The sequence below is a fragment of the Equus przewalskii genome, chromosome 29 (assembly GCF_037783145.1).
Source record: "Equus przewalskii isolate Varuska chromosome 29, EquPr2, whole genome shotgun sequence".
NCBI classification, from domain to species: domain Eukaryota; kingdom Metazoa; phylum Chordata; class Mammalia; order Perissodactyla; family Equidae; genus Equus; species Equus przewalskii.
The window spans coordinates 43,048,585-43,072,746 of record NC_091859.1 but is presented as its reverse complement, the minus strand read 5'-3'; the positions used below and the strand labels follow the sequence as shown (position 1 = coordinate 43,072,746).

General features: G+C 57.8%; 1 protein-coding gene across 8 annotated transcripts in view; it reads right to left on the bottom strand.

Annotated features, from left to right (window-relative positions):
* Window positions 1–24,162, bottom strand: part of GRAMD4 (GRAM domain containing 4) — an 83,594-nt gene that overhangs the window by 23,937 nt on the left and 35,495 nt on the right. For all 8 annotated transcript variants that reach the window (XM_070599903.1, XM_070599897.1, XM_070599902.1 and 5 more), the window contains exons 2-3: window positions 22,909–23,119; window positions 17,951–18,071 (exon numbers count right to left, since the gene is read on the bottom strand). In XM_070599903.1, coding sequence (XP_070456004.1) covers window positions 17,951–18,071; window positions 22,909–23,119 — 332 coding nt within the window. The remainder of the gene's footprint in view (window positions 1–17,950; window positions 18,072–22,908; window positions 23,120–24,162) is intronic.

The following is a 24,162-nucleotide window of genomic DNA, read 5'->3' as shown; positions in this document are numbered from 1 at the left end:
AAACAGGGCCCCCAGAAGGAACACAGCTGCCATGCCGGGACTTCGGCCCCGTGACTCATTTTGGACTTCTGGCCCCCAGACTGTAAGAGAATAAACATGCTATTTTAAGCCACTCCATTTGTGGAAATTTGTTACAGCAGCGACAGGAAACTCACAGAGTGGAACACACACGGGTACGCACACCCCAGATGTACACCCCACTGCGTCTGGGCCAACTGGACACGTGTGACCAACACCCAGATCCGGAGACAGCAGATTTCAGGCCCCCGAAGCCCCTGCCGCCCCCTCCGCCTTCCAGTCCCTGCCCTGCCCCATCAGCTGGACTTCATCAGCTGGACTCCGGCGCCCAGACGAGGCTTCCCTGTTTGGAGACTGTGGATAATAAAGATGGGGGAGTCTTCGTCTGCTCGGGCCGCCATAACGAAATACCACAGACAGGCAGGCTTAAACGAGACATTTGCTTCTCACAGTTCTGGAGGCTGCAGGTTTGAGATCAGGGGCCAGCTGATTTGGTTGCTGGGGAGGACCCTTCTTGGCTTCTGGACAGTGTTCCAGCATCTCTTCCTCTTCTTACAGGGACACTAACTCCACCTGGGAGCCCCACCCTCACACCTCACCGAACCCTCATCACCTCGCAAAGGCCCACCTACTAACACCACACTGGGGGCGAGGGCTTCAACAGACAAATTCCACTAGGATGCAAACATTCAGTCCATAACAGAGCTTGAACTCAGACGGTCTGGCTCCCAAGTCCAGGCTCTTGGCCAGGACACTATGCAGACAAGCCAGCGGCCCAGCTTTGGCCTTTCCTGGGTGTCCCCATGTTGCCCTGGCCAGCTGCCCCGCTCACCTTGCAGGACATCTGCACTGTGACTCACATTCCAGAATCCACGCACGCGCCCGCTCCTCCATTTGGTTTTCATATGCCACAAGCACAGCTCAGAGGCTTTGAACTGAAAAGCAAACTGAATTAGAAGAACCAGCACCACCACAAGTGAGCCCTGCCCCTGACTGTTCCTAAGAAGCAGGCTGGCCACGTCTCTTCTGCTGAATCTGCACCAGAGTCCAAGGCGACCTCCATGGGGCCTCCAGCCCCAGAGGGGTGGTCCTGACTTCCACCTCCCCAGGGGGGCCCACTGCACTCAGAGCGACAGACCCAGGCCAGCAAGCCTGGTTTTTGGCAGGAAGGTTCCAGATGACCGGCACCAGCCGCACATCACAAGAGACACATGCAGCAGCCAGGGTGAGACTGGGGGCCGCCAGCCCACACTCCTGAGGACGGATCTCCTCTCACCCCCAGGCTGGGAGCAGCCGGAGCACGGCTGAGAGCCGCAGCGAGGACGCAAGCCATCTGGCTCAGGCCTGGGCTCTGTCCTCCTAGGCCTGGCCTGAGCTGAGCGAGGCCTGAGGCCTTGGTGAGAGCTGTGCACATGGAGGTGTCAGGACTGCAGAGGGCCATGGCTCTGACGGCTGGGTACAGAGAGCAAGAGGAAGGAAAAGGGCGTGTAAGAAGGTTCCAGAACCCACTTTGCACACAGGTTAATTCTGCACTTCTTGTGTCTCCCCCAAAGCACACCCCAGCTATCTTAGAAGTGAGCTATGAAGCAACGAAGGGGCCGGCTCTGGACGTGCCCTCCATCCAGCCTGACGCACAGCTTACAGTTTCAGGAACACACGGATGCTCCTGAGCTAAGTCCTGGTCCAGGGCGGGGCCTCTGACTCTCCTGCCTGGGCCCTGAAGGCAGGGTAGGGAGGCCAAGCCAGGCTGCGGCCTGCAGGGACGACGGGGAGGAAAGAGCCTGAGAAAGAAACGTCCCCTCCCCAAACACGACAGAACACCACCCACTGTGTGCACACACACCTGGGCAGCCTCGGTGGCCGTGCAGGAGGCCCAAGGTTGCAACCTGAGGCACCACAAGGCAGGGGCGTGGTGGTCCTGCTGCAGAGCCAGACCAGCCTCCAGGCAGCAGGAATTATAACTCGCCCATTAGAGAGCGAGGGCTCAGCTCTGGGCCCGGGGTGCCCTGGGGAACGTGAGGAGAGTCGAGCCCGTGGACATCAGGGGAGGAGCGTCCAGGCAGCAGGGGCAGAACATCAGCGGCCCCAAGACGGTGGTGGGCAGGGGACAACACAGGCCGCTATGGGGCAGGGCTTTGTTCTCCTACCTGGGGCCTGTGCTGCGTGACCCCCACCTGCAGCTCAGCTGCCGCTTTCAGACATTGTGCTTACCCTCCAAGACCCAACTCCCCTGGTGGCTCGGTGACAATGACGACAGCTAACACTGCTGGGGCGCTGGTTCCTGAGCCCTGCCTCACGGAGTTCTCAACAGCACCTGGGGGCACAGGAGCCGCCTCCCCCTGCGCGTGCGGCCGCCTCCCCCTGCGCGTGCGGCCGCCTCCCCCTGCGCGTGCGGCCGCCTCCCCCTGCGCGTGCGGCCGCCTCCCCGAGGCTCCCGGGCTCCGCAGATCCTCCTCCGCGGCCCGAGCTCACAGCGCAGGAGGCCTCAGGAAGTGCGAGCGATGGCACAGGTGGCAGGCAGAACCCCAGACGCCCTGCCCACGGCCCCCACCAGCTGTTTCCAAGGGGGGGTCTTTCAATAGCCACTGAGAAAACATGAGGCAGCAGGTCAAGTAGCCCCCTGGACAGAGGGCCATAAACTCTGATGACAGTGATGGAAAGACAACACCCGCCAGGCCCGGGAAGTCGGCAGATGGCCCCAGAGTCAGGGTCACCAGCCTGCCCAGGTGGGACTGAGGCTGGTTTACTGGGCAGCACTGGGTTCCAAGACCCAGCTGACGGTCATCTTTGTACTGTCTCTACTCAGAAGCTGGCTCTGTGCACGGTCTGTGGTGGCCATGCTCCAGGAGATCGGTCACAGACCACCCCATCATGGCGTTGACAGGCTGAGACCCTGCAAAATGGAAATTCCCACAGGAAAAGCCACGAGTCCCGAAAGGGATTCCTGGGACCTAGGAATGCGACTGCAAAATTCACCAAAATCAGGGGTGAAGACTGGAGCCAGGGCTCCCTGAGGTCTGACTAGTGGCCAGGGCTGCCAGTCAAAGTGAGAACCTCAACAGCCTAGAACCTTCTTTCTGGGGAGGACAGGGAGGTGCTCAGGGCAGGCCAGCAGCTTCCTTTCTTGTCCTGCCACCTCACCAGATCTGGGGACACAGGGCCGAGCCGGAGACCCCGAAATCCAGGCCAAGGTCAGTCCGACAGCCCCAGGCACAGACCAGCTTGCAGGAGCAGGTGTGCGTGAACGGCAGGGCGCCTTGTCCAGACAGAGCACACGGGTGGACTGGAAAAGGCCGGAGGTCAGCAGCCCCTCTGGCTGCAGCGGGCGCCGAGGCGGAAGGAGAGGTGCCTGCAGGTCCCTGGCCCCACCTCCCACTTGGGGAGTTTGTGACTTGCTGGATTTTATCACTAACCAGGGAAAAATCCGGAGGTTTGCTGAGCGCTGGATCCCTTCACTGAGTACAGACCTGGAGCGCTAGGAGCCCGCCGCGCTTCCTCACCCACTGAGATCCCCCATGCTCCAGCACCTGCGTCTCAGCATCCTTCAGTGCTTGCCGACCCCCTCCGGCCCTCCCGCCGAGACCCCCTCAGAGATGACCCTGCCAGACAAGGGGGCCAGGAGGACGCAGCCAACCTCACAGGGAGCCGTCCCGCCTGGCTTGTGTTGGCCGAGGTTCCCTCGTGCCCAGTGCCTCCGCAGGGCACAGACAGGCTCTGTAAAGGGGGTCAGAGAGGAGGGGCGGCCTGTGCCAAGGGCCTCAGGGACACTCCTGAGTGAGACTCAGAGGCAGAGTCCAGCCCAGCCAGGCTGCAAGTGGAGATGTCGGGGAGGCAGGTGACGGGTGTGCACAGAGCCCCCGGTCCAGGAGCCAGGGCTCAGTCCCCAGCCCTGCAGAGGGAGCTGCGCCCCACATCCTCCTCACGCTGGCCCTCACTCACCCGCACACGTGGGTTGGAGGACTCGTCCTCCAATCAGCCCAAATCCATCCACCCTGGCTCCTCACTGGCCCCCCAGCTCCTCTCACACCCTCCAACCTGGCTCCAAACAGCAGCCAGAGGCTCCTCTGACAGCGTAAGTCAGAATTTGATGCTGTTCTGCTTAAAACTCGGCAGGGGATTCCCCAATCCAACCACTCAGCGAGTCTTTCCAACCTGAGGCCTCCACTCCACCTCACCAGCTTTATCTCCCTCTGCTTCTCCCCTCATCTTTGCTCTCTGGGTTCAAGCCACAGGGACCTTCTCTTAGGTCTTCAAACGCCCACAGTCTGATCCTGCCCCAGGACCTTTGCACGTGTTGGTGCTCCTCAATCTCCCAGTCCTGACTCAGATGCCATTTCCCCTGAGCGACCTTCCTGACACTCCTCTGCAGTCTAATATGGCCTTTTGTCATTTCCTCTCACGGGTCTTGGTCTTTCCAGTCGAGGATGACACAGGTCCTCCTCAGGGCACTGGAAGAGATTTCTGGAGGCGATGCAAGTCCACCAGGAAGGGCTCAGAAAACCCCTGGTAAACACGCCACATTTCTAAGTCTACATTCAACTGCAGAATCCCCTGACTCAGGCCCACAGTCCCCAGCAGGCCCAGAGGGAGGAGGTCTGTGATGACCCCAGGACTCAACTTCACTCGAGGAGAAGCCAGCAAAGACGCCATGAATGGACACTGGGTGGGTGGGGACAGCGCAGCCCGCTCTCACACAGCACGCCCAGCAACCAGAGCAGAGGTACTAAACGCGGGGTGCACACAGCGGGCCAGCCGTGAACTGACAGAGGACACCAGCAGTGCCAGAGGGTCCTGGTGGGAACTCAACAAATGCTGCTACATGTGAGCCCCTGGCTGGCGTCCCAGTACGAGGCCACCAGCACCTGAAGGACACCTGCACCTGCACGGCGGGCATGCCGGCCCCCAGGTTTCAGGCCTCAGCCTCCTCCAGCCTCCTAGGGGGTTTCTGGGGACCTGGCTCTGAGGACTCAAGGGCATTTAGAGTCCCTGCCTGTGACGGCCTTGCACACACAGCACCTGCTGGGAGGTAGCGGGGGTACTCAAGCGAGCGGCGGTCCACAGCCCTGACACGGGATTAGCCCAGGAGCCCCGGCCTCCATGGGGACCTCCACTCAGCTGCATGCCAAGCCCAGCTGTGCCAAGAGGCCGCCTGCTTGCACTCACTTCATCAGCAAATACTCCCTGTGCAAGTATTATGCACCAGGCTCTGTCAAAGCCAGGACATTGCTGTGACAAAGCAACCATGCCCTGGCCGGAGCGGACATCCACGTGTGTCCCTGCGAGCACAACTTGTGTGTGAACCAGCCCCACGGGGCCCGCCCAGACGCAGCTCCCTGCTGGACCCTGGGCCCCTTGGGAGGCAGGTGTCCTGTCCTGACACAGCTACGGCCCTGAGCCCCTCCTCCAGGAAAACTTGCACCCACTGGCAGTGGGAGAGCCTGCGCCCTGGTGGGATGTGGAGAACCTCTGCCTCCTGTGTACCCACAGGGCGCCACTTGGCCTCCTCCCACAGGACCCACTTCTGAACAACCTGGCCCCTCCCACAATGAGCCTGGCATACAGCAGGTGCTCAACTGAGGCTCCCTGGATAAACAAGTGGGTGAAACTCGAAGTGAGCCTCTGCAGAGACCCGTTAAGCCACTGCTCCCGGGTGGACAGCCCTCCGCAGGGATGACAGTGTCTCTCTCCCACGGGGAGTGGCCACTGCCTCGGCCAAGGACCTCTGGGGCCCGCTCTGCGAGCCCACCTCACAAGGACCGGGCTTGGGTGAAGCTGCAGAGAGCCAGGCAGCTCTTCATCTCACATCTGCGTCACGTGGGGACAGTGGCTGCTCTCGTGGGAACACAGAGGTGAGGGATTTCGCATGTTCACAGCCTTGCTCCTGGGAGCCCAGGCTGGGGTCATCTGGTGCTTTCCCCTTTGCTCGTCTCAACCCCCACGCCCACACGCACCCCAATCACCTCCATGGATCTGGCTCCATCTGAAGGTTGAGGAAGCCACAGGCTTCGGGCACTCCAGCTCTGCCAGCATCATCAGCAGGAAACCACATTTTCCTTAGCACGGCCGCCCCCAAACTCCCTTCCCCACATCACTAACCTGTAAAGGTCAACGTGCAGCCAGGTTCCACCACGTGGTCGCCTGGCCCCGGGGCCAGACGTGAACACACGTGGACACACAGATCCCTTACAGAGACCTGCGGGACGCAGGTGCAAGGCGTGCAAACATATGCTCACCATCTCAAGGGTTTCAGACACTTTCAAAGGGGCTTTGGGCCACCCCGGGAGCTGTGTCTTCTTCACCTGGCCTCCCTGACGAGGTCCCAGGGCCCTGCCTTGACCTTTCCACAGGCAGGAAGCTCAGCACCTGAATCCCTCAACCAGCCCCTTACTTTCCTGGGCCTTTCCTGGGGTCAGGCATCTGCAGAGCCGAGATGAGCACACCCCCACTCCCCAGCGACCGCTGGCAAAGCCCGCTCCAGGCAGCGCAGGGCAGTCCCACACCTGGGCAGGTTGTGCAGGAACCATGGCCCCAAAGATGAGGACCCTCGGACACAGCCTGGCAAACTTGCTTGCCCCAGTGCCCCGAAGCCACAAGAAGAGCTCCCGGCTTTTCCAGTGCCTCCGTTCCTGATGGCACAAAGTGGGCTGAATAAATAAAACTACCCAGCATTTCGGACCATTTCTCTCTGAGCAAACGGTGCCCCGCAAGGCCACACTACTCTCCCAAAGCCCGAAATGATGATTAGGCCCAACGAGGGTGCATATTACGGGTCCGCTCCCTCCCAACGGTGACGTATTCAGGTCAGCTGCAGCAGCCACCTCCTTCCACAGGACAAAGGTGATACAACCCCTGTCATCAATTTCTTTCTCCTCTCAGAGTAAGAAAAGAAATAGGCAGGCCGCCTTCCTGCCGTGGGGAAAGTGCTGAGCTGGCCATTCAAACAGTGGCCTCCAATCGGCAGGACCCGTGTCCTCTGGGCGCTGTCGGGGCCTCTGGCCGCCGGCCTCCGACCGCTGGGCCTCTGCTCAGGCCACGGAGTGGCCCTCCGACCCCAGGTCACAGCCTTTTCAGCGGTAGTCCAGCCTTGTTCCTGAAGAGCCCTGGGCCCTTGGCCCTGGACACTGGCAGCTCCTGCAGCACGGGGTGCCTTCAGTCTCTGCACGGGGCCGCCTCATGTCCTGAACTGCCACAGACGCCACAACGGTGGCCCAGGCAGAGCAGTGCCTGTGCCCAGGCCCACCTCCCAATAGTGGCGGGCCTGGACCACGGGCACTCCCTGCTCCACTGGTGAGGGGGCTGAGAGTCTCCCCAGGGCAGGGGTGGGGGTGCGAGGACACACGCAGGGCCAGGTGATGGAGCCCCTCAAACAGCCCCATATTAATCTTCTATTCCTGCTGTAGAAAATTGCCACAAATACAGTGCCTTAAATCAACCCAAATTTATTATCTTAACAGTCCTAGAGGTCAGAAGTCTAAAATGGGTCTCACGGGGCTAAAATCAAGGTGTCAGCAGGGCTGGCTCCTTCTGGAGACTCGAAGAGCAAATCCATTTCTTGGTCTTTTCCAGCTTCTAGAGGCGCCACGTTCCTTGGCTGGTGACCCCTAGTGATGCATCACTCTGACCTCTGACTCCGTCCTCACATCCCTCCCTGACCCAGACCCTCCGCCTCCCTCTCATGAGAACCTTTGTGATGACACTCAGCCCCCCGGATAATCCGGATAATTCCCCATCTCAGATCCTTATCTCGGTCACACCTGCAAAGTCCCTTTTGCCATGAAAGGTGACAGATTCACAGGTTCTGGTGATTTGGATGTGGACACTTTTGGGGGCCAGGATTCTGCCCACCACTCTCCCCCTGGAGACAATTCTCTGGGTCCATGGAGGCCCCGGTCGCCCCGGGGGGGCAGGGATGATCCCCTCCTTTCACTCGGCCCAGAGCAGCCTTCCCACCCTCGGGCACTCACAGGTCACAGAACAAAGAAGGGCTCTCATTTAGTGGGGCCAAATGGCCCTCAGGGGGTGTGGGGGCCCCGGCCAGCCCCCTCCTCCCATCTCATTCCTCCCCATCCCAGCTGCGCCCCCAATGCACCTGAAGTGGGATTCACCAAATGACCCTACCAATGATCCGTCACCTTTGCAGGTAGCCCAGGCCAGGATGCACATTATTTCCTACCTGCCAGGGGCTAAGTCCCAGGCGGGGGTGCCCAGGAGCAGGAACCACACCCAGGAGCATCAGACTACGAAGTCAGAGCCCTGCAGGGCGGGGAGAGCTGCTGCATCAGAGATGGGGCTGCCTGGGTCACGCGGCGCAGCTCCCAGCCCAATGACTCGCTCCTTTTCAAGGTCTGGTGCCGGCCATGCCAGGCTCCAAGGTGTCTGCTGACCTGGCACAGCCAGCTGGGGCCAGCCAGGGGGTGGCAGGGAAGCCTGTGGGAGGCCCGGGGGCCACCATGCCTGCCTGAGGAATGAGTCAGAACCCCTCAACCTCTCAGGATCTGAGGGCACACCAGGAGAGAGAAGTCTGTACCAGAATTCGTGAATTCCCTCACTGGGCTCCCGCTCAACAGGACACCCACGTGAGCCAAGCAAGGCTGCCAGGTGGGTGGCACCGGAGGGAAACCAGGGATGGCTCCCTGGGGGATGCGCCTGCCACCTCCCACGAGAGCCATCAGGCAGGAGACTGTGACCAGGCCGGGGAAGAGGGTAGCCGGGGGTGCTGTGAGCCCAGAGGGACCCAGAGGTGGCCATCTTGACTCTCCAGACTTGGTTTCCTCATGCAAAGCTCCCCCTTTTCGCAGCCTGGGGTCCCAACAAGCCCGGTCACACTCCAGTGGGACCCAGGCCTTTCAGGACCCAGACGAGGAAGGATGCTCTGTGTTTACAGAGAATGCTGGCCACAGCTCCCAAAGGGACGAGGCGAAATAAGCTGCAGCCGTGGAGCCCCGAAAACAGAAAGCAGCACCATGTGGCGAAGCATTTCGTACAGCGCACACCCACAAGGGGCTGGCCGGCCCCCCAGAGTCTGTGAGGAGAAGGGCAGGGACAGCAAGCTGGCCAGTGACTCCAGGCGCAGCCCCATCGGCACAGGGCCACCCTGACCCGGGGGAGATGGAGGGGACACCTTGGCTCGTGCCCACTGCACGCCCAAGTGTCAAGGGCCACAGCCCCACCCACCGCCCCAGCCCCCAGGGAAGCCACTGGGAGGAAGGAACAGGCTTCGAGGCTATTTTTAAACCTGCAAAAGTAGAAGTCTTGAGCAGGAGTCCTCTTGGCACACAACTCCACAGGCCCAGAGCAGCCAAAAATAAAAATCAAGTGATAATCCTTAAATAAAGCTCCTTCCCACCGGCCAGGAGTGCAAACGCAGGGACCACTGAAAAGCCACTTCGACCAGCTGGTCAGGTGGGAAGGCTGCGCATCTGGAGGCCCCACCAGGCCCAGGTTCCCACCCCTCACCTCCATCCTCAACTCTGACCCAACTCTCCCGGCCTCCAGCCTCCCAGTGAATTGGGCTGGGAGGGCCCAATTCACCCCTCCCACCGTCACCTCCGATCTTTCTAGAAGGCAGAGCCACACCCTCCCCAAAGTGGCCAGATGTGGGGTCCTGAGCAGAGGGCACAGCTTGGCTTTCAGCAACCAGGGAAGGACCACTGGCTGCTACGCCGCCCCCCTCCCCTCCTCCATTTGGGGAAACAGTTCCTTCCAGGAAATGCCTCCTTTTATGGCCATCCCTGCATCTTTTCCCTCACATTTCCTGTGTCATCTGCCGCCATACGTGGAGAGGATGCGTAAGGAACGGCGGAAAACACTGACAACCCTACTGACTGGGAAGCAGGAAGCAGCGATGTTTGGGGCATTTACACTCTGACACGACAGGCTGCAGCTTAGAGGCTGGCGAATTGCTGTGTTTTAGGCACGTCTTAGGAAACTGACGAGGGCTGGGGGTGAACAAGCAGCACGTTAAAATTTTCCCCATGTAAAACAGGAAACAGCAGGATCCCAGCCAGCGTTTTCACTCAGAACGGCCGATTTTCAGGAACCGAGGACTGCCTGCCAGCAGAGATGGCGTGCCACATCTGACCGCTGAGGTCCGGCGCCGCCGGCCAAGGGCGCCCAGGACGGAACCAGGAAACGTGCGTGCGCCCAGCCCCCCAGCCCTGCTCCCTCCCCTCCTTCCACCCAAGCACTTAGGGGCTGGGCAGGCGCTCAGCTGGGGCCGAGTCCAGTGCCTGGTGGTCAGCTCGCCTCTGTGCTCAGAGGTCTGACCTGGGCAACGAGGAGGCGGGCCAAACATCCGTGATGAATAATTCAACAGCAGGCTCTCACCGGGAAATGGATTACGACATTCAAAGCCAGCCCAGTGGGTGAGACATGCAATTTTCTTAGGGGCCAATTTCATCTTTTTCCTAGATAAATTCTGCGTGATACGCACATCCAGTCTCATCTCTGTCCTCATCTCTGCTCATCCGATCTGTCTGTTCCCTTCCTGCTTGCCCGGGTCAGCCACACACTGTCCTCACGAGAGGGCAGAAACCACTTCGTAAGCACATCGCCATGGGGGCAGAGCCGTCCAACCCAGTCTCTGGCACTGGGAATTTATGCTCTCAGCTCAACATCACCGAATAAACAGGAGGAACAGAGTTTTCAAAACAAGAAAAAGCCAGACCCCCAGAGGGACCCCTGCAGATCCAAGTCCAAAGGTCCAGAGGTATTTGATCACTGCTGCAGTGGGTTCCAATGGCTGCCTGGCCTCTGGTGACACCTCCAGCAGCGGCAGTGGCAGCTCCCAGGCCCCTCTGTTTTCAGAAGACTTTGCTGGTGAGCAAGTTCTTCATTTCCCTGAATCACCCCGACTGCCCGCCCAGCACCTTCCCTCCCCTCCAGGGCCCCTCTGTTAGGTCTCGGCATCCAGAGGGAGGCCCTTCGGGCTGCAGCAGGCAGACGGCGCCCTCCTGCTCGCCTCCCTGACCAGCCTCTCCTAGAAGCCCTCCCATGGGGTAACAGCCGGCCATGCCGACCCAACGTGTGTCAGAGCAGGAAGGGGGCTTCCGGAAGCACCAGGGGCTCAGGAGCAAAGGGCATCCTCTCCCTGGGTCACGTTCTCCAGGAACCACCGCCACCACCTGCCCATCTGTGTGCACCGGGAACCTGCATGCCTGTGCAGGTGTCAGTGGCCCAGAGATGATGAAGGCCCTGCCCCGAGGGCTCAAGACCCCAGGGCATGGTGCCCGAGGAAACACCCTCTAGCACGTCCAGGGAGGAGTCCTCAGGCCTTCACATCAACACGGGAAGAAGAAACAGCTCAGCAACAAGGAACCCGCACACGGGTGAGGGGGCCTCAGGCTCAGCCTGGCAACCAGGGGCCCCAGACCCCTGAGGCCCCACAGGCATTTCCCTCCAGGATCCAAGCTCCACACCAAGTCGCTTTCGGGTAGAGCCTGTGCGTGCAACTCACAGTGCTGGAGAGCGTCCCTCCCAGAGCCCGTACTCAGCAGGCGATGGATAAATGCACACTGCTGCACAGAAACTCTGGATTCTCTGCTCGTGCTCAAAAAGCAGAAACAACTGAAATGCATTCTGGGCTAAATGAAAATGTACGATGCTTTTAATTTATTTATGCGCTCCTTTAACAAATTTAGGATCCTGCCTCCAGTCACGAGCCAGAAGGCATTTCAATTTCACATCTTCGTCCTATGCCATCTTCTCACAGGAACATTTGTACTCTTCAATACTTAATAACCGAAGGAAGCCGCTGGACAGAGGGCTATTTCCTCTCTCCACAAAGAATAATCGTCTGCTTTCTGAGAGAAAGTACCGCAGATAATTGAATGGAATTTTAACACTGACCACTTGGGCGTTTTACAGACGCAGGAGCTCAGGCCCTGCTGGTTAAATGTCCACAGCTAGACGCTCACTGGTGGCTGAGTCAAGAACCAGGAGCCTGGTCCAGGCCAAAGCTCTTCCTTGCCCCACGTCAGCACTCCCTCCTTCAGATCAGAGAGGCAGGGGTGGCCATCCCAGCACACGGATGCAGGGTTAGCAACAACCAAAACACCTCTGTGGGTCCCAAACGTGTATTACATCCTTTCTTACACACTACTCCCCTGGGTCCTGAGACAGAAGACGCTCTCCTGTGCAAATTCCAACTCCGACCAGGTTTTTCTGCAATTCATTCCTCCATTCACTGAGCTCCTATGAGACCCAGGACATCATGCTAGGTGCTCAGGCATAGAAACAAGTGCAGCGCACGCACGCAAGGTGCGGACAGCCCGGTGAGAACCACCAGGCCCTACACAGCTGGAGACGATGCAGTCCCACGGCCAGGGAACAGGCGGGCTCACTCCTGCCACCCCCACAGCAGAAGCAGATGCACACGGAACAGGGGCTGTCTTTCGGTGCCCCTGGAGGGACCTCCAGGACACAGCGTAAGTGTGGAGGAAGTGAGAACGTGCTAGTATTTCTTTAAGGGGAAGGTAACAACAAATATACGTATTTGCTTCTATAAAAACTTCAATGGAAGGATAAACTGTAAAATTAAACAAACATGGTTATCTACAGGAGAAGAGAGGAAATGGGGGGTACAGGAAGAGAAACTCAATTTCTCTGAATATACTTTGACTACGGAACAATGTAAACAGTTTTAGATAACTACAAAAACACATTTAATTGTAGAAAGACCTCTACAATACACATAATGGGATGACACAACATCACAGACCTCCTGAGATGTGCTGAGGACACACCGCCACACCCGTGACACTGCTGACCTGGATCTCATCGTGGGGGAACATCAGACAAATGCAGATTGCGGGGCGTTCTACAGAATAACTGACCGGCACCCCTCAAGAGCATCAATTTTGGGAAACACAGAGAAAGGCGGAGTTTCTATTCCAGGTTACAGGAGGCTAAGGAGGATGACGACTGAATGGAACTCGTAATGAAGACTTTCTTTTTCTATAAAGAGCATCACTGGGACAAAGAGTGAGGTTGGAACAAGGCCTCAGACTAGATAACAGGGTCATATCAGCGTTAATTTCCTGATCTTCGTAACTGTACGGCGGTCAGATAAGAGAGTACCCTTGCTCTTGGGAAATACACACGGAAGAATTTGGAGATCATCAAACGGTTCATAAAATAAAACACACAGATGGAGGGAAGGATGGTGGGTGGATGGACAGACAGGTGGATGGGAGAGAAAGAGACAGACAGACAAACGTGGCAAAATGTCAACGTTTGGGGAAGATCTGGCTGAAAAGGGTACAGGGACTCCTTGTCTTTACTGTTCTTGTAACTTTCCTGTAAGCCTGAAACTGTGTCAAAATAAAAAATTAAAATAAAAAAGCAGTCTCCAAAAATCTAAAGCAAGAGAAACAGATGAATTCAACTCTTTATTGAGTTGATGACACAGCAAGAAAGAGGGAAAAAACTCTTCCAGGTGACTTCGAAATCCAGTAATTTAACTGTACCTCCCGAGTACGACATACTCTGAGGAAAAAGAACCAGAAACAAACGTAAATTATAGCGCTGCTGGTATTTTATTCTCAGACTGCTGCATGTGTTGGGGGATAAGGCAAATGAGTAATCGCTGGTGTCATTCACTGAGAACCAGGATTTTCAGCACGAGAGAAAGATTCAGAGAAAAGTCTGACGAGGTTAACTCAACACCTGGAGGTCCGACAGCAGAGACGTGAAGAGATATCTGTGTACCCACATTCACAGCAGCATTGTCCACAACAGCCAAAAAGTGGAAGCAACCCACGTGTCCATCAACAGATGAATGGATAAGCAAAATGTGGCCTATCACAAAATGGACTGCTAGCCTTAAAAAGGAAGGAAGTCCTGTCACACGCTACAACATGCACGAACCTTGTGGACATGATGCTAAGTGAAATAAGCCAGACACAAAAGGACAAATACTGTGTGATTCCACTCACGAGGTACTCAGAGTAGCCAAAATCATAGAGACAGAAAGAGGGATGGTGGTTACTGCCGGCCGGGGGAGGGAGGAATGGGGAGTTGTCACGTAATGGATAGAGTTTCAGATTTACAGGATGAAAAGAGTTAGGAGATGGATGGTGGTGGTTATGGAGATGGATGGTGGCAATGGTTGCATAACATCACAAATGCATGTAATACCACTGAAATGTACACTTAAAAATGGTCAGAGTGGGGCTGGCCCAGCGGCATAGTGGTTAAGTTCTTGCACCCCACTTTTGCGGCCTGGGGTTCAAGGGTTCAGATCCTGGGCGTGGACCAACACACTGCTTATCAAGCCACGCTGTGGCAGCAACCACATACAAAATAGAGGAAGACTGGCACAGGTGGTGTTAGCTCAACAACAATCTTTCTCAAGCAAAAAGAGGAAGATTGGCAACAGATGTTAGCTCAGGGCCAATCTTCCTCGCCAACAACAAAAAGAGGAAGAAGAAGAAGAAAGGTTAAGATGGCAAATTTTATGTTTGTAAGATGGCAAATTTAGGAAGAAAACAAAAACCTCATGGTCCTGGATGTGAATTTGAATTATCTGGATGCACTCATGATGTCCTAGCTCTGCCCCTGAAAAGGTCTAGAAACAACCACCAGTAATGAGTAGCCTAGAATCCTTTTTACACCTCTAAAGCCTCTAACCACCACTTTTCACCACAGGAACCAAGAGAAATGGTTAACTCCAGGACAGGGGCAGGAAATGTTCAAGAGGAGCCTGGAATAACTTGTCCCACCAAAAAGCAAGGAATCATGGGGGCTGGCCCCGTGGCCAAGTGGTTAAGTTCGCGCGCTCCGCTGCGGCGGCCCAGTGTTTCGTTAGTTCGAATCCTGGGCGCAGACATGGCACTGCTCATCAGACCACGCTGAGGCAGTGTCCCACATGCCACAACTAGAAGGACCCACAACGAAGAATATACAACTATGTACCAGGGGGCTTTGGAGAGAAAAAGGAAAAAAATAAAATCTTAAAAAAAAAAAAAAAACAAGGAATCATGGATGACCGGCTCAGGTCAAAAGGACTCAGGAGGAAACTTGACGAGGCTCCCACAGCCCAGAGGTAGGGCCATTTGAGCACCAATGAGACAATAACCACAGAGATTAAGACATGTTGAATATGTTTAAATCCACGATCTCATGATCACACCAAAAAAAACTCCACAAAAGGCCCAACACCCTCACTGGTCACCTTGGGAGAATGCGCTAAGTAGAGAATCAACCCATTATTTTGAAAACTGGAAAACAAAGGCGAAAAATTCAAGCACCTTCCCGCCTTTCCTATATGAACTATCCCTCGGAGTGACCAAATAGTTAGGTTTTCAGACATCCGTCTGTCAGTTAACAAACGGAGGAAGAATGGCAGAAGTCGAAAATTACCATTTTGCAACGTCTAATGAGAAGACGGATGGAAGCCATGATGAGTGAGGTCTTGACACTGAGGAGAGAAACCGCCTCAGGCAAGGACACGCCACCACCAAGGAAGGAGCCTCAGAAAGATCACCCCAATCTCATCAGCAGCGAGGCAGGGGACACGCGAGGTCAATGCTGAGCCCACAGGGATGTCTGAGCAAGGCCCAGTGGAGACCCCACCCAGCCCTCAGCAAGCAGCAAAAGGAGACACAGAGTGAGAGACTGAAGAGGGAACCAGCCAGTCACAACGTGCGGACCTTGTCCGTCAATTCAAAGAGCTGCAAAAATTATGCGACAACCAGGAAAATTTCTCCTTCAGTTGGTTATCAGATGATACTAAAGAAAAAGTGTTTGATTTTTTCAGTTGTGATACTCGACCCATGGCTTTCGTTTTTAAAACATAATGAGCTACCTACAAAATATTTACAGATGAAAGGACAGGGTGCTGGCTGGGATTTGCTTCAAAAGACCCGGGGAGAGGGGCTGTAGGAGAGGGCGCAGGGGAAACCAGCGGGCGTGAGCAGAGTCCCACTGCAGCTGATGGAGGGTGAGTGAGACGCGCGTCACACTATTTGCTCTATTTCTGCATCTATTTGAAATTTCCCATAACTTAAAAAGAATGCCCATAACTGCCACTGTCAAAGTCAAACTCTACACTTTCACGACATGCGCTACCCAGGAGTAAAACGAGATGCTCCTTTGGCAAAGCACCAAGGACGGACTAGGAGGACTGGGCCAAGGACGCCAGCAACACCGTTCTGTGGCCAAGCGGCCTCTTTGCCACATAGATTAGGCCCCAGAGAGGTGTCGCTGAGGGTTCTGCTGTCCTGACCATCCAGCTCCGTGATGGACACTCGCTCCCCATCTGCCCTGCCTGGTAACCCCGCCTGGAGGCCCCCTCACTGCCCCTCCCCAGCCAGAGGGCTCCCCTTTTAGATGCTCTCACTGACCCTTCCCCTTTATTGAGAGCACTTGGCTCTGCTGGTTGATTGACTCCATGAAACCACCACTACTTGGCCACCAGACCCACAAAAGGCAACTTCCCGAGGATCCTTCCAGCTGATGCCTCGAGCAGGTCTGTGCAGCTCTGCCACTTGGGGCCGCCCAGGGAGCCTCCAAACACAGGCCCCCGATCAGCACTGGCCACGCAACCAGGGCGAGCAAGCCCCGGCAGAGGGACGGCTTGCCCCTCCATTCACACAGAGCCTCTGTCACAGGCACCAGCTGCCAGGACCTATCAGGCAGGTGGTCCCTGACAAGACCCAGCCTGGCCCTGTCTGCGCCAGCCAGCACGGTAACAACCTCGGCCTCACGGGGAGACCGAGTCACTCAACTGCACTGTCCTGAGAACGGCTGGAGACAGACACACGCACACCCGCACACACGAGTTCACCACGCCGTACACACACACTTGTGCACGCACATATGTGCCAAGGGGAGCACTGACCAGGAAGAGGGGTATCGAGGGAAGACGGGGCTTAGCACCTGGGTGGTGGGACGGTGTGTAGAAACACAGTGAGAGCCACGTCGCCCACTTCCCAGGAGAACAGGGCAGGGCCAGCCCCAAGGCTTCCCACCGGGGCTGACACCCCACCTTCATCCACAGGCAAGGGCCCGTGTGGCTGCAGCGCTGGGCTGCCCACAGCTAGAACAGACAACACTAAGCACATGAACAACGAGGGAGATGCAGGACGGAAGGTGGGAGACAACTCAGGTGGGCACTCGGAGAAGGCGGGAGCCTGGGGCAAGCAAAGGCACCGCCTGCTTGGTCCTGAGCATCAGAGGGAGGCCCCGGCCTGGCATGACGCCGGAAGGGAGGTGACCTGCCCAGGGGCCCTTCCTCCTTCCTCTGAGGGCAGCTCTGCTTGGCTCGGACATGAGCAGCTCTGGGCACATGGGTGAAGTTACTCCTTCCTCCCTGTGTATCTTTCCTAATAGCGTCACTCATACCCTATGTCAGCTATGACAACACCGTGTCACACAGTGGGGCCACGTGCATGGGCTTCACGGGTAGTCGGTCTGCTTTAAACCCCTTACTAGTCAGAGGACTTCACCTAATAGGAGGGTCACTCTTCTTAACCCTCCATGCCTCAGTTTCCTCACCTGTACAGCAGGGAGGACACAGGGTGGTGAGAGGATCAGAGGCAACACATCAAATGAGACAATGTCTGTAAGGACCCCTGCAAGCCCTGCTGGAACCATCTCTATTACTATCACTGCCCCAGAGGCCAAAACCCCAGCTCAGGCAATGTCTGGTTCCCAAACACTGACACGTGCAGCCAAGGCTCAAACGATGAAACCCCTGACATGCTCCTTCACCCCAGAGAGTGAAGACGTCACAGCCTGCAAACCAGCGCACTGGGCTCACTGGAGCAGCAAAGGGAGATGCAGACTCAGGAGGCAAAGGGCCACACAGGGCCACACCTGTCCCCATGAGTCTAGAGACAGCTGTCATGGGTTGTCACCAGCCCAAGCACCCGGTTGCACTTCTGCAAGACGGCTGGCATCCCTCTGCCCCTACTCTCCGCCTGGTACTCACGTAAGAAGTGCTTTTCCAATAGGGCGATTTCCAGGTGACCTTTGATCTCATTTAATCGATCAAACTCTGTCCGGTTAAAGTCCTGGACTCCTGCAGCCATGATGAGGGTCCCTGGACCAGCCTAGAAGAAAAACACCAAGAGCTCAGATGATCCGACTTGAAGCATCCCGTGTCCACATCAGCCAGTTCTCTCAGGGGTACCCCAATGACCCCTCGTTGGGAGGGGCTGGGCCCGCAGTGCCCCCAGCCGGGTAGAACCCCGGCGGACAAGGATGGGCTCGTTCTGCCTTAAAACACATATCAGTTCACCTCGGCTTCGCCTGACGATGAAAGGGACGTCTCAGACAGCGTGAGCATCCTCAGAGCCCCAGGGAGGCTGACTTTTAGAAATAATGAAGAAAATTAGAACCAGAAGTGTGAAACTAAGCCTCCTGATGGTGATGACGCCACTCTCAGGCTGCAGGGGAAGAAAACCGTCGGGACCTGCGCTGGCCATCGTGGCACCCTCCAGGAAGGGAGGTGGGGGCAGCCAGAGGACCTGTCACCCTCACGTCCTCGGAGGACTCCAGGGATGGCGGGGAGGGTGCATCCACAGACAGGCCGTGTGGACCTGAGAGGACAAGGGCTCCCCAAACTGAGAAAAGCCCAAACAGGGGGCCTTGGCCCACAGAGTGCTAATTAAAACCACCACCAGCTGTCCTAAGGGGCGAGAGCAGGCTCTGGTTACAGGCAACCCCAGCCGGCTGCCACACACCCAGGGGCTTGGCACAGATGGCCGCTTCGAGTCCTGCTGACCAGAGGGAAAGGAACACAGTGCACGCCAGCACGGCCAGGCCTGCCCAGGGTGCACCGAGGGCCAACCAGCTCACACACCGGACACTTCTACAGTCACTCCCACAACTACATCCTGCCACTGACCTAGAGAGGAGCGGGACCTGGGTGCCCCGCCATGTGATGGGGAGACCTGGTTCCCCGGGCCTGGTCTCCACGACCCTCTAGGCTGGGCGAGGATAGAAGGGGACATACAGCCTGGACAGCGGCAGCCCCACTGACCGCTCCATACACATGCGTCACCTGCTCGAGGCCACAGCGCAGGAAGGAGCCGACATCGGAGAACCCATGAGTTCTGGTAAGACCCTCTGGCCTGTGGCTGCCCTGTCCTGGCATTTGACCTAGAGGACTTTCAGCTGCTCTGGCCACTGGGGCACAAGTTCCCAGAGGGCAGGGAACAGGTCATGCTTACCTGCTGGCCCCTAGGACCTGGCAACGGTGGGCACGGGGAGACTCAGGGAGTGGGGCAGAAGGCAGGGTAAATCCACCTGCCCAGCCATGGGGAAAATGGTGCGTGCTTGCCCATTCACCCCTGCAAACGAATCTGTCCCTCCTCCACCCATGCCCATCTCGATGGCCAAGGCAGTGGCCACACAGAAGAGGGCAGAGGCTGACCCAGAAAGGTGGCTCTGCACTGATCCAGAGGCAGAACACTGGACTCCGTTATATCCAGCAACCTCCCCACCGAAAGCAAGCAGGATGGGCCCGGTGTACAGGGCCGCATACGAACGCACAAACCCATGCCCTCCGACGGCTGTAACTCCTGTCCGTCTCGACGTCACTGGAATTAAGCTCATCTGGAACTTGCCCAGAGCTTTGAGAACCCCTACAGAGTCCCCTGGGTCCAAGAGGACCCTCGGGTTTCAACCAGACTCAGGGCTGAGGGTGCAGCAGCTCAGCCAGGAGCCCCCTGGATGGCAAGGACGGTGGGGACTGGCTCTGGGGAGGTGACCAGCCGACCGAGGGGCACTGATGGGGACGGCAGCCCCCGGGGGTGGTGTTCTGAAATTCTGGGGTCCAACCCTTCTGCGAGCCCCCTGGGTCCTTCTAGCCGACCCCTTCCGAGACCACCCATGAGCAACACTGAGGTGGGGTCAGGGGCCTGGAGCCGGGACTCGGTGGGCTTGCTCATGGCTATAAAACCAGGAGGTGGGCCCGGCCACTTCTCCTTCCAGCTTCCCTAGAACCGTGCCCTCCAACCCCGCCTCTCAGGCTCTCCTGCAGCCCCGCGGAGGGCACCCGCCTCCTCCTCCTGCTCCTCAAGGCCTCTGCCCCTCTGCCTCCACTTGTGTGGGGTCACTCCAGACACTGCCCCCACTCTGGGACTCCGGTCCTCTCCTCCTCACCACCTCTCCCTACTGGCCTGTCACGGACCACTGGGTCAACCCTGGCCTCGGTCTCCCCGTCTTTATCTTCACTGGCCTTCCCCCTTCCCCGGCCACACCCTGAGCCTGCACATCACCTCCCCCAGCACTCCCCATCTCCTGGGCCCCCTCAAGCCCGTCTGCCAGCCTGGGGTCCCTCCTTGCTCCCACCCCTCCTCCCTCCCAATAGGGTCTGGACTCTACTCTCAAAGCCTTGGTCCACTCACTTCCTTTACCCAGGACACAGATAATCCACAAAACAGGAAGTAAGAATGAACTCTGTCATGCTACAGCAGGGATGAATCTTGAGGACACTGGGCTGAGTGACACAGGCCAGTCACCAAAGGACAAGCTACTGTGTGATTCACTCATGATACGAGGTCCCTAAGGGTGTCAAATCCACAGACAGGAAGTAGGATGGTGGTCACCAGGGCTGGGGGAGGGGGGGGGGTTGGTGGCTAACGGTGGACAGAGTTTCAGTTTGGAAACAGGAAAAAGCTATTGAGATGGATGGTGGGGATGGTTACACAACAATGCAAATGGACATAATGCCACAGAACTGTACGCCCCAAAAATGGCTAATATGGTCAATTTTATGTTATGTGCATTTTACCAGAATAAAAAAAAAAAAGAATGAAGCCTCAACACGTGCAAAGATGATCAACGTCCCGCATAACAAAAGCCACGCAAACTGAAACCGCTCAGAGCTCCGCTCTTGAGCCGCCAGGTTAGCGAAACAGAAAAGCCCGAGGACACCCCGTGCAGGTGGCAATGCCGAGGGACACAGGCCCTCTTGGGGCCGCTGTGGAGGACAAACTGTGCACCCACAGGAGGGTCACCTGGTGACAGCCACTGGGACGACAGACAACATCGGCCCAGCACGCCCAGCTGGGAGTGACACAGGCCAGCTAGGCATGCAGCTCACGGAACTGACGGACACCGCGAGCCTGGAGGCCCCCAGTATCCTCAGTGGAGAGAGGTTAAATGGAGCAACATTTATTCACACAGCCCCTGTGCTCGCCACACTCTCGGATCCTCCCCACAGCCCTTGTGGGTCAACTCTCCCTGAGAGCACCGTGTGCTTCCAATGACTGGGCCTGCGACCTCCACACGCCCCACTGGGAAAGTGCTGCCAGATGGCGGGACCGGCCCATGGCTGGCAAGTGGCCGAGTGACCCCAGGTGGGCTGGCCCTGCAGGTCCTCCATGCTGTGACGCCATCGCTCCCACCTCAGAAACCTACACCAGTCACTGTGCCCCAAGTAAAGTCCAGGTCTTTACTGGGACAACATCTGGAGCAGGCGGCCACACTGAGCCCTGGCGGGACAGGCAGAGAGAGCATGAAGCCAGGAACAAGTCAGCTGTGGCCTCTGTGCAGGATCCCCCATCACACACTCACATACACACACACACACACACCATGGAACTCGGAACCACATGTGGGGTTCTTGCTCCTGAGAGGCCCACCACACGCTTGGCCCAAAGAGCATCATCTGAGAGTCATGGCCTGCAGCCCCCCAGGCTGGCGCCAGCCAGGACAAAAAAGACACCACTCTCCCTGCAAGACAAGGCCGTGTCACTCTGCAACATAAAATGCAGGAGACACACCAAGCAGGGCCCTGGCCCACCCTTGGGCCCTGCGGCTGGAGGAGCAGCCACCACCTCTGCCGGGGGACAGAAGCAAGTGCCCCAGGAGTGGAGGAGCCCCCCACCCCCGACCGGGCAGACTAGGAGAGCAGCCTGGCTCTTAGGAGGCAGCGCCAGTAAATTATTCATTCCTGCCCGGAGCCATCGCTGACTCCCCGTTCTATTATAAAGCATTAATAATACAAGGAGCCAGGAAGGCGAGCGCTCCCAGGCCACATCTGGAAAGAAAACCTGGCTCGGGCACTCGGAGAGGAAGCTGACGGGCCACCAAATTTGGTGTCCACACCGTGGGCCTCCACAACTGGCACAAGATGGCTCTGGGCTTCTTCACCGGAAATGCCCACAATGGTGAGCCCTGCAATCACACCTGGCCAGAAAGGGGGCCACAGAGAGCCCAGGCCGTCCCCGTTGCACCCCTGCCCCTCCCCCTGCAATGAAACACCAGCTTCCAGAAGGCAGGGCCCACTCATGTCTGGTTCCCACTGGAGCCACAGGGCCTAGCTGAAGCGCTCAACAGATATTTGCTCCTCAGTGAAGACCACCCCACTGACTGGCCCACAGGGGCCACTGTCCCAGTGTGGGCTGATGAGGGCCCAGACGGGGCTCTGCCAGCTGCTGGGGGTCAGTGAAACGTACTCTAGCATGGCCAGGCAGAGCAGCCAGGAGCAGCTGGCCGCGGGCCGCGGGCCAGTAGCTTCCAGACAGCACCCTGCCTCCCTCGACGTGCCAACACTCCCAGGGCTCAGGCTGGGGCCTCAGCATCTGTTCTGTGTTTGAAGTTTGCCAACCACCAGAAAATCAATGAGAAGGGAAAAGAAGTCCAGCTGCTGGACAAATCTGCGGTGAAGGAAAGGCTGTTTTATCCTCGATCAGGGATGAGCGCCCCCGTGAGGTCTGCAGGGGGCAGGCGAGAGGGGGGCACGATGAGGACAAAGGGGGAGGCGAGCCCTGTTTATCTCTGACCAGCTCAGGCAGGTCATGGTCTAGCCAAGTCCCGCTCAGCTTGGCCGCCTGAGGATGGGGGACAGCCCCAGCCCTGCACTGGGGGACCCAGGGTCCGAGCGCAGGCAGGGGGAGGAGGGCATCCCTGGCCCCAGGAGGCCGCCCGCGCACTCACAGGGTCCCGCAGCTCCTCGCCGTCCCGGGGCGAGGTCCGAGGCATCTTCAGGGGTATTTCATCTCCACCTTCAGTGTCCGAGGCGTTTGGAGATTCTGCTAGATCGAGGAAGTCATCTCTCTTGTGACCTCTGAACCTGATTTTGTCCAGCCTCCTTAGCATGTTCAGCACTGAGCCCCTCTGCTTTACCTTAACATGACGGTCGGGGTCCCTGCAAGAGAAGAAAGGGGAGGCACTGTCACTTGGTCACTTGCCCACTGGCCACCCGCCCTGCATGGTGCTTCCACCAACCTCAAGAGCACGGTCCTCCACGTCCCGAGCCCTGGGCTGTGACCAAGCCCTGCCCCTGGGGAGAGGCTGGTTCAGCTTTCCAAGGAGCATCCAGGGCCCCCAGGCCCCCATCTTGCACCCACCAGGCTGGGCCCCTCTTCTTGCACCCCTTCCCAGCTAGGCCCAGGGCCAAGCTTCTGCCACTGCCACCACCAAAGCCAGCCCCACGTGCCCCCCATGGGGCAGAAGGAAGCCAAACCTCTCAGCAGGACCTTCCCGGCCATAAAGACAGGGCCAGCCTAGTGCACCAGGGCAGCCGGAGACCCCGGGGAAAGAAGGGGAGGAACATGGCAACAAACAGGGGAGGAGGGCTGACCGCTCCTCAAAGCTCCCCTAATAAACCATCAAGAATGTGGTCAAAGCTGCAGCTATGCGCACCGCCCAGAACAGGAGCCATCGCCCAGAAACGGCCAGAACACTTGGCATTTGGGTGTCTCGGTGGATTCCCTGTGGACCCAGTGGGCCCTGGCCTTGTGTCCCCTCGCTCCACCTGGCCCCCGCTCCCAGGACACGGCCCAGGCTACCCCGTCTGCCTCAAATACCCTCCTGCCAGCCCGGCGGCCCCGGCTGGGCTTCAAGACACGGCTCAGGCCTCACCTCCTCCAAGAGGCCTTCGCACACACGGGCTGGTCAGGAGCCTGGAGGTCAGCCGCCCGCTCTCCCGGCACAGCCCCAGACCGCAGGCGCTGCAGGCTGCCCGCCTATCCTCCTCCAGCCTGGAGCGATCGCAGCAAAGGCCTGGTGTGGGGTCACACTGAGAGGAGCGGCCATGTGCTCACAGGCAGGACATAGGTAAGTTCAAACATGTGTCCACATGAGGGACGGACGTGCTGTGAGGCACCCTCTCCCCACTTCTCTGCCCCAACTTAGCCAAGGCGACAGCCCAAAGCCCCAGGGGGTAGGGTGTGAGCAGCCCTTCTGCGT